This window comes from Trichogramma pretiosum, unplaced genomic scaffold (assembly GCF_000599845.2).
Source record: "Trichogramma pretiosum strain Unisexual culture from Peru unplaced genomic scaffold, Tpre_2.0 scaffold92, whole genome shotgun sequence".
Lineage (NCBI taxonomy): Eukaryota > Metazoa > Arthropoda > Insecta > Hymenoptera > Trichogrammatidae > Trichogramma > Trichogramma pretiosum.
Window position 1 is genome coordinate 227,686 of NW_019641705.1, and position 16,009 is coordinate 243,694.

Genomic DNA, 16,009 nt, shown 5'->3' on the forward strand with positions numbered 1-16,009 from the left:
TTTGTACCGTGATCATATTTTATCAATACTGCTGTATTTTTTCAATTTATATGCTGATATTAATTCAATTAATTTTTCATCACATATTAAGTAATTATCAAAAATTGAGTTCATACCATTTTAGCTTTTTATTTTTTACTTTAGCAAAGAGCCTACATTGCCTACATGCCTACATAACAAATTCATAAGTATACTGATCTATTCTATAACTAGGCTATTAGTACAATAGACATCTTAAGTTTTGAAAAAATTAGAAAATAAATTTTGTTTGTTACTTTTTTGTTTTGTTTTGCACCAAATAGTGGTAAATTCACATATTTTTCCATTTATAATAAACTTTCGTAATAAATATATATCTAAATAAGATTTAACTAATCATTCCTGATGGAGTTTTATGAACTTTTTGAATTCAATGTCGGAATAATCCAAAAAATATATTGACGCTCTTAAGGAAGAGTATGATTTAAAGATATAGACAATCAAATTTATGTAGAAAATGTTCTTAAAATTCCTTGAAGTTTGTTTGGATTATTTCGAAAAATTTCAAAAAATTTTGTGGATTTTTAACAAGTCCTAGAGTTAAAAAACTAACTGTATCCCAAAAAATGCGGGATGATTCTTTGTAAAATTTCAATTATTTTTTAGCTTTTATAAAATATTGAAGTTTTCTGTTTACAAATTTGGCAGATGCAAGAAATAAATGTGAGACCTATGAATCAAGCTCCTTTCGAATCGGAAATTAAAGTAAAAACAGAAACAGATTACATTTTTGCTTACAAAATATTCTTCAAACAAAATTTCATAAAAATATGATAAATTTAACTAAATATCTACCTTTTTCTCTTTTTCTTTATCACTCTTCTGCTTACTAAAAGTATGAAGTTAAGTTATTATGTATGTTATTATGTAGTCAGTGGCCGGCAAGACTGCGCATTATGACATTCGCACACACTCAAGAGCAGAACACATACCTAAAAATACCTTTTCTTAAAGTCCATGACTTATTTTGTTTTGCTCGCGATGCCATGATTTTCATCTTACGTTTGTGAATATTTTTCAGGTCAAGAATAACCTGGAGAAAACTAAATTTTTCCACTTTGAAATTTATTAGTTTTATCATAAGCTCATAAAACTTAAATTTAATCATAGTAGTAAACAATTCATTTATCAGCGCAATCCAGTCAATCTGTTTAGTTAAGCTCTTAATGTTAAAAATTATTTTTTTTTTACAAGTACAGTAAGGAATTGAAAAACTAAACTTCAGTCTTATTTTGTTGATATACATCTTTTGAATGTATGCAAAATCAACAGATTTTCTTATAATCTTGTTCATCATCTCATTTTTTGAATATTTTGTTTTTTTCAGTACCGACTCTCTCTTTATCAATGTATGCTTTTTCATTTTACGTGCTAAAAGAGCTGAGAACTTCTTAGATTATCTTATTTGCTAACCTTATCATTACTTTATTTCATGTATCGATGCTCTTTACGAAGAGTAGCACTTTTCCTAATAAATTAACTAATAGATGGGCTACTATTCATAAAGAGCGTTGATACAATTAAACCTCCCAATAAGGACAACCGATGAGGCTAAGATAAGTGGCCACTATTGGAAGGTGACCACTATGGGAGGTTTTACAGTATGACCGTACGATGCTCTTATCTGAATTTGCTCATTGCAAATAAGATAGTAACAAAATTTTTATGTAACTGCTAGTAATGTAAAATCAGCGTAGTAGGGGATCTGTTTAAAATAAATAAAATATTATTGTTATTATGGTTTTCACATATTTGCATAAAAATAACTCCTATACTAGATTTATAATTTCTTAAGTTGCTGAATTGAATGTATCTATCAAGGCAAGGTAGACTTAAATTATTAAAGTACGTAAACTTTTATGTAATATTAACTCTTTTAGATAAGCTTTTACATTAATATACATAAACAATGTATCACACATTCGATAATTTGATTAACAGAATCATATTTTTCATACCTACATGCTTTAAAAAAAGTCTACAGGTTTTTTTCAAGTAAGCCCAGTTTATTATTATAAAATTGAGCATTTATGTGCAATGGAGCTATCGTACAAAATTTCTGAGAATTAAAAATTTTATTATCACATAGTCATATATAAGAAATGCAAAGATAAGTTCCACAAAGAACAGAAATTACTTTACACCTTTAATGAGTAAATATTTCAAGTTATCTAACTAATGAGTTATATACAGAAAATGGAGCCTCTTTACTTGACACTGCTCATACATTACCTTCTATGTATAAACTGAATGCGAAGGCCAAATCACAGAATTTATACACATGCATTTAACTCATGTATCTCCAATGCAGTCGAGCATCTATCTATGATACATTTCGAGCTAGCTCGGAACTCAATTGTAACACCTAAGTAGCCTTGATTGAAATTAATATTTAAAGCTGGTATCATGTTTGCATGGTATCTATTCAATGTACTCTAAAAATTTGGCGCACATTCGTATCTCTACTGTACATCATTTAATCTTAAAAATTGTTATCTTTTCACATATTTACATTTTTATGAACATAAAATGTCTGTTGAAAACGATTGTACGTTACTTTGGATTAATATTTCATGTTAATGTATTATTTCAACATTTGTGTGTCAATGAATAAAATGCTGATAATATTTAATATATAAAATGACGTAAACTTAAAAAATAGGGATAAGTACTTGATCAATTGATGATTTCTGTAGCTTCATGACATCTATTATCATTTGAAAAGCAACTCTGACGAATAATAATACATTGAATAAGGCCAAGATATTACATAGAATATTTGAAAATTCTCTTATAAAGAGGGCGCACTTGATACACTGTTATGTTTGAAGCTTGTTTATACGTAGTCGGCTTTAATTCTCAAATAGATCGTTAACATGCATCGATGAAAATTATGAAAGAAAAAAAAATTTTTAATTTGAGCTATGACTTTACGGCATATGGAAGAGCTGAAAAGTAATTAGTGTTAAATAAGTTCGATTAAAATCTTATGAAAATATAGTTTATTAGTTCAATATTATATATTTTTTATTGAACAAATCATTTTTATCGCTCGCAAAAAGCTACTGACGTGGTAAAACAGCAAAATTTTTACCAGGAAATTTTTTTATCAACTTCATTATATCGATATCATAGAATTATTACCTGGTGATAAGACTCGTTCATGCTTGCCTTGATAATATTCAATACATGCGAGTCTTCTGTGGATATTCGAATATTTCTTTTGAGTGTACATGATCGTGACAGGCAAAAAATATTTATGATATTGTTTTAATATCTGATGGAAAATGATTAAAATTAGTCATTTATTTGCATAAACTGAAATGAAAATGGAAAATTACCGCTTCAAGTTTATTTGTAAATGTTAATTTAAAGATAAATTTTTGCTAAATAATCCACAGACTTGGGTGAAATAGCTTTTTTAGCTTCTGCTTAAACAGGTGGATAAATCTTGATTCTGCTTTTTTCTGAATTCTTTCTCATTGTTTTCTTTAAATAAATTATAGTTGTACGAGGAATAGTACAAAGGTTAGCTGGAGGTGTGAAATTAGCTTGGTAATGAGTGGAAGTTTTTGAAATTGATATATTTTCATTTTTTTAAACTTTTTTGCATTTGTAATGTATTGAATATCAAACTCGAATAAAAATCAAATAATATAATAGTATAAATAAATAATAGTATGAATGATAATTATGAATCAATAACTGCATCGGACATTTTTTATCATAGAAAAAGCATTAGTAATTTGAAGCGCATTGATTGGGTTTAGCTCGAAGTGAAAATGTTTTGACGCAATTATTCATTCAAAAACAAATAAAAATTGATAATTTTGTTATAATGTATTTTCTATTTACCGACCAATGAATCAAAATACATCTATAATTAAAGTTGATTGAGTAATGAATGTTGTATCTATCATTTTATTTTCAATGTTAGCTTTTAAAATATTTAAACATACAAATTATTAATAATACAATATTCTGTTAGGATGAAACAAAAAAGTTTTACCTGGTGAATATTTTTATTTTTAGCCTAACTCACCTACTAAATATTTTACTATTTACTCAACGACGCGACGGCTAAGCTTTTTCGTTGAATCTAGCGAGTGATACAATCTGGAACATTGTAGGTGCACAAACATAATGAGCATATACATCAAAGCAAGTTTTCATGAAAACCATTGAGGAATCGGTTTTTTTTGTTGATATTCCAACGGTCATTTTGAATTGCAAATTTCCTCAAATTGCTCATAATATCAAAAAGTCTTGAAAAGTTAATTCACAATTTCAGTTATAACTAAAATGTGCATTAATTGTGTGACTAGACCAATGACTTTGCTTTCAATTTCGAACGATTAACGAACATAATATAGGTTTGATATATGTGAACATTAAGTTAAAATAATTTCATAATTTTCACATAAGTTAATATTTTTTCGAAACTCATGCTTATGGCGAATGTTTCAAAAATCCATAGCTCAAAATAGGGTCAATTTAAAACAAAAGAAAGACAGCTTTTTGGCTAAAAATTGTCCAAACTTTTCAAAAAAGAAACTCCGAAGAGATGTAAGCACTCTAGAAACTTACCGCAATAGAAAGAAACACAAAACTCAAAATGTAATCTAGTTCGATCCAGACTTTCATTTCCAAAAAATTAAAGAGCTTGGTTGCAATCCTAACCAATATCCTATATTTTTCTTCGCTTATTGCGATCTAATGGATCTATGGGTTACACTAGTTATCCGCGGTCCCAGCATTCGCGGATTCACTTATCCGCGATTCGCTAATAGTGGACTAAATTCGTTATCCGTGGTTTCGACCTTGCTTATCCTCGGTCACATTCAAAACGATATTCAAATTTTTTGATCATGTTGATATTTTTCTTAATTTCAAGGTTGTAAATTGTTTACGTTCGTGAAATTTACTACTAATCATTTCAGGTTCAGGCACAGTAATACATGCACCTACCCTATCTGACTTTTTTGTAAATCAATAAATTTCAATCTGATTTGATAAATTTCATCACGATTTATATTAATTGCAGTAAAAATTTTTTCTTGTTGAATCGAACCCCTTATTTCCCATATAACATGGGTCCTAGTATCCGCGGATTCGCTATCGCGGTACTTTTCCTGAATTAATAAACCGCGGATAACGGGGGCTGACTGTACTAAGGTCAATGATACAACACGAATTAACAATAATTGTTTTATGTTATGATCATCAAAATTCAGTGGGCTCTGGAAAGAAAGTGAGAAGTTTTATGAATATTTGTACACAAAGATAGCTTAATTTTGAATCGGAATATAATATCTATTTTTCTTTAAGATCAGATTAAGTAAAGGAAAATGAATGTGAAATAGAAATAACAATGGCATATGTCTTTCTGTATCACGTTAGACAGTAAAAAATTATGAACTAATGGACGATATCAATTCTCCTGAAAAAATTCACCAAGACTTTTAGTGAATGCTTAATTTAAATTGAACCAATCGAAATTTATATCGGTACATTGAAGTTGTCAATCATCAAGAACATCACAATAATGTATACGGTTATATGCGTGGAAATTCTATCAACAAGAAAACAAATACAGGTGAAGGTCTTTGTACACACGTTACGGGTACGTATTGCGTGTACTTACTACACCAACATACAACGCCATATAACAGAATTACTTTACGCGTGCTACTATTGCTTATATTTCAATGTCCACCGACATAATAGCAGAAATACAACATATCGTTTTTTATAGCTCTGGGAAAGATTTGAAGGTGAATAATCCTTAATTATAAGTTTATGTTTTTGTACAACTAACAGTATACAAAAGCTAAAATGAAAACAGTGATAAATTCATAGAAAACAGTTTTTCATTGCAAAATTCTATTGGAAATTTGATTAGAAATTACAAAAAATGATTGCGATTCTCATCTTTTTTCGTTTATTCGAAATCCAATAAGAAAAATTAATTTTTAATGTAAATTTGAAAACATGTTTGTTAAGCGAATGTTCTTTAGTCCCTCAATTTTCTGTCTGTATACTGCACGTGCTCACCGATAAAATCAGTAACTGACATATTCACAATATGTACAACGATACGTTTCCCTTCAGAAAACGCAATCGGAGCGAATCAGGGGCTCCACTTATGCTAGGCTATATAATATCATTATTATTGATGCATACGTTGTACAAATAGGCGTCCTTTGCATGTGTTTCCTATTGAGAGACGAATAGGCAATCTTGAGGGTCCTTTATACATTCACACAGTCGGTAACAACAGGCTACCATTCCATTTATGCTAAATCTGAAAAAAAATTCGAATTGTCATTCCCAAACTCTAGAGTTGACGTACATTTGTGATGCGCCCATTAGCAATATAGTCAAATTTCATCAAACTCCATGCATAATTAAAGGAAAAAAACGAAAACTACGAATAATCATAACTTACTAATAACCATTGATCATGATTATTCAATTTTATTTTTAAAATAGAAAAATACGTTTATTCTACACTTGATTATCCAAGAAAAATGCTTACCCAAGCTCAAATATCTCGTTAATATTGCTTTTTTATAATTTTTATATTGTGATATGAAATTGATTTAGGGACATAAAAATAGTATATTATGTATGATACGAGTGATTTAAGGAGACCATTATTACACGACGTGCTTAGCACGCGAGTGTAGTGAGGTGCTAGAGCCATGTTCAAAATGGGCGTGTTCAAATGCAATTATTAGCCGAGCTTCGTTTTTTTTAATTTTCATTGTACGGGAGACATATTAAGTAGCAAACTGTTAGAAATATTTGTATGAAAATGAATAAAAAAAGTGTTGAAGCATGTTTCACAAACCTTTATTAATATAAATTATAAATTCAGCAGATTGTAGATGAAAATTCAATTACTTTTCATTCATTTCAGTTGAATTTTCATCTACAATTTGTTGAATTTGCATTAATAACTAATAACGAAATTTAATACAAAATTCAGTTGCTGAGGATTAATTTTTTTTAAACGCTTTTTAATTTACTTATGTTCTTTAGTTATATTTCCAATGATTTTTCGAATATCTAATTCTCATATTTATATGATAGCTTTTAATTACAAGTTAATTTTTATTTTACAGATATTATTTTATAACTAGTGACGATTTTTGTAAAAATTTTGAGGCAAGCAAAAAATATAAAACAAGTTTTTACAAAATAATGTTTAAGCTAGAATTTTGGATTTATAAGGTATGTACCAGGTGTATGAGTAAATCTCGTAAAATTTCAATATTTTGCTACTAAAAAAAAGTTTCGTTTTTTAGAGCACACTTTTGAAATTTGCAAGTAATTCAGAAACCTGAAAAAAGTAGTGTCCATCAATTCGGATGAGGGCCTTCAGAGTTTTAAAAAAGTACATCTTAAAGCTGAAGCTAATTGAACATATTTTTTAGACAAAATGTGCTCCTAAATTTGGTTGAAATATTAATTTTTCGCCATTTAAAAAAAAGCACTTAGCGTTATCTTTTCTAATATATCGAAAACTAAAATGGGCAATGTAAATTGTGCTATTTAAAGCAAAATTGTTGATGTACAACGCAAAATTCGATTAACTGATTAACGACCAAAATGCTTGATTTTTTTGTTGTTTTTTGCAGCGATTTGTTTTTTACTTAATCAAAAAAAAAGTTAAAATTATTGCAACAATTCAAGTTTTCGATTTTTTTTCGCCATGTTACCGTTAAGGAATCACGATATAAATATGATCAGGGGTAATCACGACTATCAAAGTATCTCAGGGAATTTTTATGGAATTTTCTAATCAATTTTCATATTTTTGTTTTGTGCATTTTTTCTCTAAACTCAATAGTTTTTGAGTAAAAAATGAGTTATGTTTTTTATGAATATGAGTTAATTTTTGTTGGAAGAAGTGGTTCGAAAATTTCATGAAAATTCCCTGAGATACTTTGATAGTCGTGATCACCTTTGTTCATGTTTTGATTTCGTAGCGGTAACATGGCGAAGAAAAATCGAAAACTAGAATTTTTGCAAAAATGTTTACATTTTTTTTTAAGTAGCTATAACTTTATTATTATGCAAAAAATCAAGCATTTCGGTCATAAATGGGTTAAAATGCACTCAAAATCAACAATAGGCGCAGGCAACGCCCATGTTTATATCGTGTATACATTTATTTACAAAGCACGCACACCAAAAATAGACATACTACTCAAAAACTATTTTTCCCCATAATTTTGTGATGATTCATAGTGGGGCCTTTTGGGATATTGGGATTTTATAAAAAAAATCTATAAAATACTAAAAATCAAGTTGACATTTTTTTCAAAAGTACAGTTTCTGAGGATTGTTTGGTGATGATTTAGATAATAAAGGTAAATGGGCCTATCGGTAATCAGAATTTGAAAATTAAAAATAGGATGAGTCGAATTTCAAAACGCATCAAAAACGCCATCAAATGCATGATTTTATTATTCTGAAATGATAACATTTTTATTGTGGTGTAATATTTTTATCTACGTTAAAAAAATCAGTGGGTCAGATTTTGTAATTAAGTAAATGATTTGTGGGTGTGTTAACTTTCTTATCGATATTCACCATTTGTGTTTTTAAAGTTTAAATGTTAGAAATTCCATTAATAACAAAATGAGGACTCCCGCTGCAGGTATGGCTACAAAGAGGAAATCCTCATTCATGTTTTATGGAGTTGGAATTTGAGTGTAAAGTATTGGAGAGGCAAGTTTTTCTATCTAAGATATGCTATGATTAAGTGATATATGAAGAGTCAAAAAGCATTGTTTTTTCCTCATTTTTAATGTTTTTCGGTTCTTAGTATGCTATCAAATTTAACTCTGACATTATGTCACTTTGTGAAAAGTTCTATTTTGTTGTATAGATGAACATATTTCAACGTTGGCCAATATGAGGTGTAGAAACAACTTTATTCTTGGACTTTTATGCTATTTTATGCTATATTATTATTTTTGAGGGGTTTTGAGGTTAAACATATAATTTTTGAGTAAAAATTTCAGTTTTACATTAAATTTTACTTACACAAACATGTTCAAAAAATAAAAATCCAACTTTGAGCCCCTGTATCTAATACACTAGGCCGTGTATGTAAAAATCATACATAAAATTCTTGCTTTGCTTCGTATTTACTTGCTGGACTTTTTTAAAATAATAATGCAAACCAATTACAGTGCTCAAATCAGAAATGTATAATAAAAATATTAAACTATTACAATTGAGCTTTGATAGCTCAAAAAAGTTTCAAACAATTTAAAAAAAGTTATGAAAGTTGTGTCTACACAACACAAAAATATCGACGTAAAATATTGAAGAAGATATTTATCTCTGGGTGAATATCGACTGTTATTCGTCGCACGCACTGGGACTGCAGGTCGATAAATAAACATGCAACCCTTACTATTATTTCCATTAGCTCGTGAGTATCGAACGTTGATGAAATTGAACATGAGTAGCAACTTTTACGTTCTCTCCTTGTTAACCAGTATCATTAAAAAAAAATTATAGATTAGCCGGTTTGAGATTTGTCACCATCATTCGAACAATTAAAGTTTTTTCTCATCAATTTTATACAATTTTTCGATTCATCTGCCATTATATTGGTGAAAAGAGATGTTGGAAAAATGCTTTTGATATAAACTTAGAACAGTTTTAGCTAAATAGAATGTTCAAAAACATTGAAGCCTCAAAAAACTATGCATTACAATAATCTGAGTTCGGTATTAATTATTTCTTTGATAAAAAAACTATTGCAATAAGTTGAGGCACGAGCCCATGAATTGTACATTGTATATGGGTCAAAATAAAACTTTTTTAAACTTTCGTCCGCACATATGTCACCGTTCTTGATGCGCTTTTAGTATGTTATAGTACACGATAAAAAAGGGCCAAAACCAAAATATTGGACCCCCTCCCCCCTCCAACCCCCCTCTTACCCTATAAACGTTCATTTTCTATCTAAATTTTTTCTAAAGAAAAAAGAAGCCCTGAAGCGATTAAAAATCTGAAAAAATTCATACAGGTACTTATCAACAATCCAAACCACCTTGAATTTTTTCAGATTTTTTGAGTGCTTCAGGCCTTCAGAAGAAATTATTGAAAATTTCAAAAGTCCAGATACGGCGATAAGAGAAAATTGTTCACTTTTTTATTTTATTAAAAAAAGTAACCTAAAATTTTTTAAAATTTTTTCAAAAAAGTGAACGCACCTTTTGAAGCCAAACCCCCCTTTTTTTGACGAAAATAATTTTTTTTGAAATATGGACCCTCGAAAAATCTGGAAAAAATTTTTTCTTGTTTTTTTCATCAAAATACATAAACTCAAATTTTTTTAGATTTTTTAATTGCAGGCCATAACTTCTGGATCCGAAAAATGCTATTTTTAACAAAAAAGGTTCCTAGAACCCGATGGTTCCGGTAAAAAAATTTTAAAATAGTTTTTGAATTCCTTGTCAAATTTTAATAAATTTTGACCGTTTCAAGTTGTTTCGAGGGTCCATATTCCAAAAAAAATTATTTTCGTCAAAAAAATGGGGTTTTGGCTTCAAAAGATGCGTTCACTTCTTTGAAAAAATTCAAGGTTGTTTAGATTGTTGAAATGTATTTTTGTGAATTTTTTCCAATTTTTTAATTGGTTCAGGGCTTCAGAAAAAATATAGATAGAAAATGGACGTTTATAGGGGAGGAGGGGGTTGAAAGTTTTGGTTCTCGGTCCTTTTTATCATGTACTATAACATACTAAAAGTGCATCAAGATCGGTGACATACGTACGGACGAAAATTTAAAAAAGTATTACATGTACTTTGACCCATGTATAATTTTCTTATTTTATAACTTTTCATACAGTTTATAGAATAGGATGTTTACGGAATAAACAAATAAAGAGAAAATAATTATATTTCGGTGGAGGGGAAGCCCCAGCAGGGGAGGAAAGGGGGACATATAAGAGAATATGTATATAAGAAGATATATTAAAATCTCATTTTTTTGTTTACAGCAATGACGATTGAAGAATCAAGGAGATCACAGCGACCTTACCGATATGGTATGGTATTACTTTGCGTTGGTGCTTTGATCAATTGGCTTGGCTTGGCTGAACATTACGTCGAACCAGTAAGATACGTTGGAGTAGCTTGCATCGTTGCAGGTGCGCTTTTGATATGTGCTGCTATGTGCTGTTGGCTGCATGCACCTCCGACAAGAACTAGTACTCACACCCATCGAACAACACATGTTCCCACTGTTCCGGTTAGTTCATTTTTATCGTATTAACTAAGTTTTATTCACATAAGTACGTAAATCATATGTTACTGGCAAAATTACGAAACTTGAAAAACTGAACAAGTGAAAACCCATACATCAACACCAAACATTGCCAGTGATTGAATAAAATGGCAAAAATTAGACCCTTTCAACAAAATTTATTGGAAAACTCAATTTGTAGTTGAGAATTTCGATACACTCCCTTAAGCTCTTAAACTGGGGCTTTATTTGCTATCCAGTCCAATATTCTATTTTCCATATTCCCCCCAGGGGGTGGCCGAGGTTAGTTGAGCATTTCTGCTACTTGTATATTAGTCGTTGTTTTCCATACATCCCCCATTCGTCGCATAGTGATATGCGACGATTAGGTGTTCAGGGACTCATCTTTTTTTACTTAGTGAACCTCCGATCCTGCGCGATGCCATCTCTCGGTTGTCGTATCCCTTTTTTCAGAGCCGTCTACTGCGTGGTCCCACATTGCTGGCATCTCCTCCTGAGTTAGATATTTTTAGAACTCGCTGTCTAGTGCCATCTTGTGAGTGTGGTTCTCCCTTCTGCCGCCGACTGGAAGGGGGCCCGATTGCTCTGTCGGCTACATTTTTGAGTGTGGTTCTCGCTTCAGGCGCCATCATGCGTCATCCAACGAACCTAAGCTCCCGCATTCGGCGCCCTCTTGTGAGTGTGGTTCTCGCTTCTGACTTCATCATGGAAGTGTTGGACTCCATCTATTGCCAGTCTTGTGAGTCCTCACATCGGGCTCCTACCTATGGTTATTCTTTTCGCTTCCAGCTCGTACAGTGATCCGGGTTTTTTACCGTGTGTGTTTTTTTTTTTTTTTTTTTTTTTTTTTTTTTTTTNTTTTTTTTTTTTTTTTTTTTTTTTGATGTATAAATATATTTTATTTAGTAGAGAGAGAAAATAGTAGTTCACATTAAATAGCAACGTAGCATATTGGTTTAGGCTGTACATAAGTTATGTAGTGGTGTAGAGTTGAGTGTCCGTTGGCTCAGTCTTCGTCGAGGTACGTAAAAAGGCGGGAAAGCTTGAGGAAAGTAAAGGTCGAAAGACGCTTTTTTCTTTGGTAATATTCGACTGAGCGCAGAGAAGAATTGATTTTTATTTTAATATTGATCGGCTTCAACTGCCGCAAAAACCCGTTACAAAAATACCCCCTTACTTTTATTATTTACTTAATTACGCGCCATAATTCGGTCGCGCTATACAATTATTATTAATACTTTCACTCTACATAACATCAACGTACGACGCGTATCGGCGCCAGCGCTCACACACACATCAAACCTCCCCGCTTAGAAGGCGACGATGCGGAGTACGATATTTTATCTTCCTTTTTCGACCTGCTTTGTTCGTGATACGTAAGTGGTGACGCCCTTTCCCGACGACGTATATTCCTCTCTTTTTGAACTATCGGGAACGGTCGGTCTACGGTGAACTATCGGAAATTGCGACGGACAGCCTACCCCGGGTGGGTAATTCAGCTCGACTGCCGTGCACTTTATTTATGGGGGGCCCGCTTTACCTGACTCGAGTCCCAGAGGGGATATTGGGCCCGTCACCAGCACGGGCGAGCCGTGAGCCCGTTCACTCACCTTCCTTCGCTTAGGCTTCTGATACCTGAAATTCTCGAATAGGTCAAGCGAAATGAATTGACACGCGTTCCATTACGATTAATTGATTTATCTTTATTTAAGGCCCACGAGGGCAAACGATAACGAATAATACCCGAATTACAATCTTCGGCTTACGATACGGCCCCGTAGCCACTTACGCACGCGTTGGGCACTTTCCGATTGCCCACGAGGCCGAGACTTGCTCGCACGTTACTATCGGCCCAGTGTCGTCGCTACGACACTCGCGTGGCCTCACTTACTCTAATACACTTGCTCACACACACACACACGCGGGCGGCCCGGCAGCCGCGCCGACCAACGGCTTAGAAATACCTTACAATTACCCCAAGTTCTTCGGCGCCTCGCTGCTGCACTGATGACCTCTCGTCGATGCTCTGAGTGTAGTCTTCTTGGCCCAACTACTACTGCTGCCCGCGTCCGGGCTTCGTCGTACCTCAACGTGTGTTGTCTTCGTTCAGCCTTCCCGTCCTCTTTCGGGCTCTGCGCACCTCACTCTTGCGATCCTGGCTGCCCGATCGGGCGAGTCTGCTCCAAGGCGCCTTGCCCACCTGGGCTCCGATCTGACTCGTGTATCCAATTCCACACGGGCACTAATGGGTACTTGCTCACCCGCGTCACAACGACAACTTCAGCAATCACTTCAGCAATTTCAGCTTCACGCACTGGCTCGCGTTTTCCTGCGTCTTTCTATCACTCGGCTTTTTTTTCGTGTGGCCTTCTCACTCGCCAGCGTATTCTAATCTGCCTGCCTCGTAGCGAAAGGAATTCGCCCGGTGTCTGCTTGGCTCTTTTCTGTCCTTCTCGCACGTGTTGATACTGGGCCACGCTCCTGGCTTCACATCATCAGTCCGACGGGCCACTGCTTATCATCTACCTGAAAACGCGCGAGAGGAGGGAGATACACACGCACTCACTCATACATACGCGCGTGCGGCAGTCTCGGCGCGACGCATTTTCTGCGAGTGCTCGACTCGCTTACTGACGGCTTGTGCTCCGTCACACGGTCCTTCCCACGGCGAAGCGAACCCCGCACAGTAATTTTTTGAGGCCTTCGAGAACGGGCTCGATCGAATGTAGACCATTTCGCCGATCTTGAAGTGTGGTTCCGTCTGTTCGCCGTCCTTGATGTACGTGGCCTGGTACTTTGCTTGATGCCGACGGACTGCCTCCAGCTCGGCTTTTTTTTCGGCCGTGAACGGGTGCGGGAATTTCCATTCACCTGGCAGAAGGAGCTCCCTGCCCAGCAATATCTCGGCAGGCGTCTTGCCTGTCGCTGCGTTTCGCCTCTTTCGCAACTGGAAGAGGATTTTCGGCAAATGCTCGTCCCACTCGTTGTGCGGCCGTCCTCTCAATTGCGTCCGGAGCGCGGTCTTGATCTCTTGGTTCCGACGTTCAGTGGGATTCGCCTGGGGCCAGTAATTGGCGGTGGTCCATGGTATCGCTTGCCACGTTTTGCAGGCGATGGCCCAGGCCTTGCTGGTGAACTGGGTTCCGTTGTCCGTCAGTACTGCTCTCGGGAAACCCCACCTCGTGAATACGTCTTTCTCGACGCGAGCAGCAATGGTTGTGGCATCGGTAACGGCAATCGGAAAACCTCCACCCATCGCGAAAACATGTCGGTGACGACGAGGAGATGGCGACTTCCGTCGTTTGTGGCCGGGTATGGTCCCATCAGGTCCAAAGCCACCGTGTCCCACGGTTTACTTGGCTTATGCGCCGATTGAGCATATGGCAGTGTTCTGTTTTTCTTTATTTCTTTGCACGTGGTGCAATTTCGCACGTAGTCTCGCGTGTCTTTCATTATGCCCGTCCAGGTGTACTTCTTCTGGAGTTGGCGCAGCGTTTCGTTCGCTCCCTGCTGTGTCTGCTTCGTGGTATGTGCGCAACAGCTCCTCGAGTACGCCGGCCGGCACGATGATTCGCCACAGATTGGTACCTGGCTTCTTCTTCCAGACGAGGCCCTTCCTGCGACGTACCTGGCTCGATTCGGAAACAGCTTGGAGCTCGGCATCATCTCGCTGCGCTGCGTGGATCCGCTCCACTGGGTCTTCGTTTACTGTGAATAGGCCCAGCTGGGGAATTATTTCGTTTGACGCGGGGCGTCAGTACTCGGGGACGTGGATCCGGTCCACGTCGCTCAGGTCCGCTGGTGTTTCCTCCTGCGGGTTTCTCGACAATAAGTCGGGTAACTCGTTGTGTCTTCCCGGGCAGTGCTCTATTTTGAAGTTGAACTCCTGCAGCAAGAGCGCCCATCGTGTCAGCTTATCCTTCGCGTTCTTGAACTGGTGTAGCCATGTAATTGTCCTGTTATCGGTACGCAAGACGAAAGGCCTGTCCTTGAGGTACGGCCTGAACCGCTTGACGGCCCATACCACCGCGAGGCATTCCTGCTCGTTGCAGTGATAACGGCTCTCCGTTGTTGAAAACTTCGCGCTTGCGTACGCGATAATGCGGCAATCTTCGCTCTCTTCTCCTTGCTGATACAAGACGGCGCCCATGCCTCTCGCGCTGGCGTCCATCTGCAACACGAACGTCATGTCCGAACGTGGCCGAGCGAGCCTCAAGGGTTGTTCAAACGCCGTCTTGACGTTTTCGAAAGCCGCCTGCGCCGCCTTCGTCCAAACGAATCCCCTTGCGGCCTTCATGAGGTCGGTGAGTGGTGCCATTTTCACTGCAAGCTCGGGTACGTATTCTCTGAGCCAGTTGCAAGCTCCGACGAATGATTGCAGCTCTTTTTCTGATCTTGGCAGCGGCGTGTCGATGATTGCCTGTGCGTAACTGGGCTTCACTTCGTTGCCGATAAATCTGAGGTACTCGATGTTTCGTGTGCCGAGGTGTATTTTCTCTGTGGCGCATTTGAGCTTGTGAATACTCAGTCGTTCGAGCACTCTTGTAACATCAACGTATGACGCGTATCGGCGCCAGCGCTCACACACACATCAGTAGATACATCCACATCAATTTCCCTTTGTTCTATCCCGCGGAAACCGCCGTTAGGCATTACTTTAAGGGGGTGGAGGGAT

The 16,009-nt window shown here is 35.7% G+C and overlaps 1 protein-coding gene across 4 annotated transcripts in view; it reads left to right on the forward strand.

Moving 5' to 3' along the window:
• The window catches only part of LOC106659620, a 43,963-nt gene that overhangs the window by 16,941 nt on the left and 11,013 nt on the right, over window positions 1-16,009 (forward strand). For 3 of the 4 annotated variants that reach the window (XM_014382258.2, XM_023462927.1, XM_014382268.2), the window contains one exon: window positions 11,069-11,319. In XM_014382258.2, coding sequence (XP_014237744.1) covers window positions 11,069-11,319 — 251 coding nt within the window. Of the gene's footprint in view, window positions 1-7,208; window positions 7,276-11,068; window positions 11,320-16,009 lie in introns of those variants that run through there. The other variant, XM_023462928.1, reaches the window with a different exon arrangement.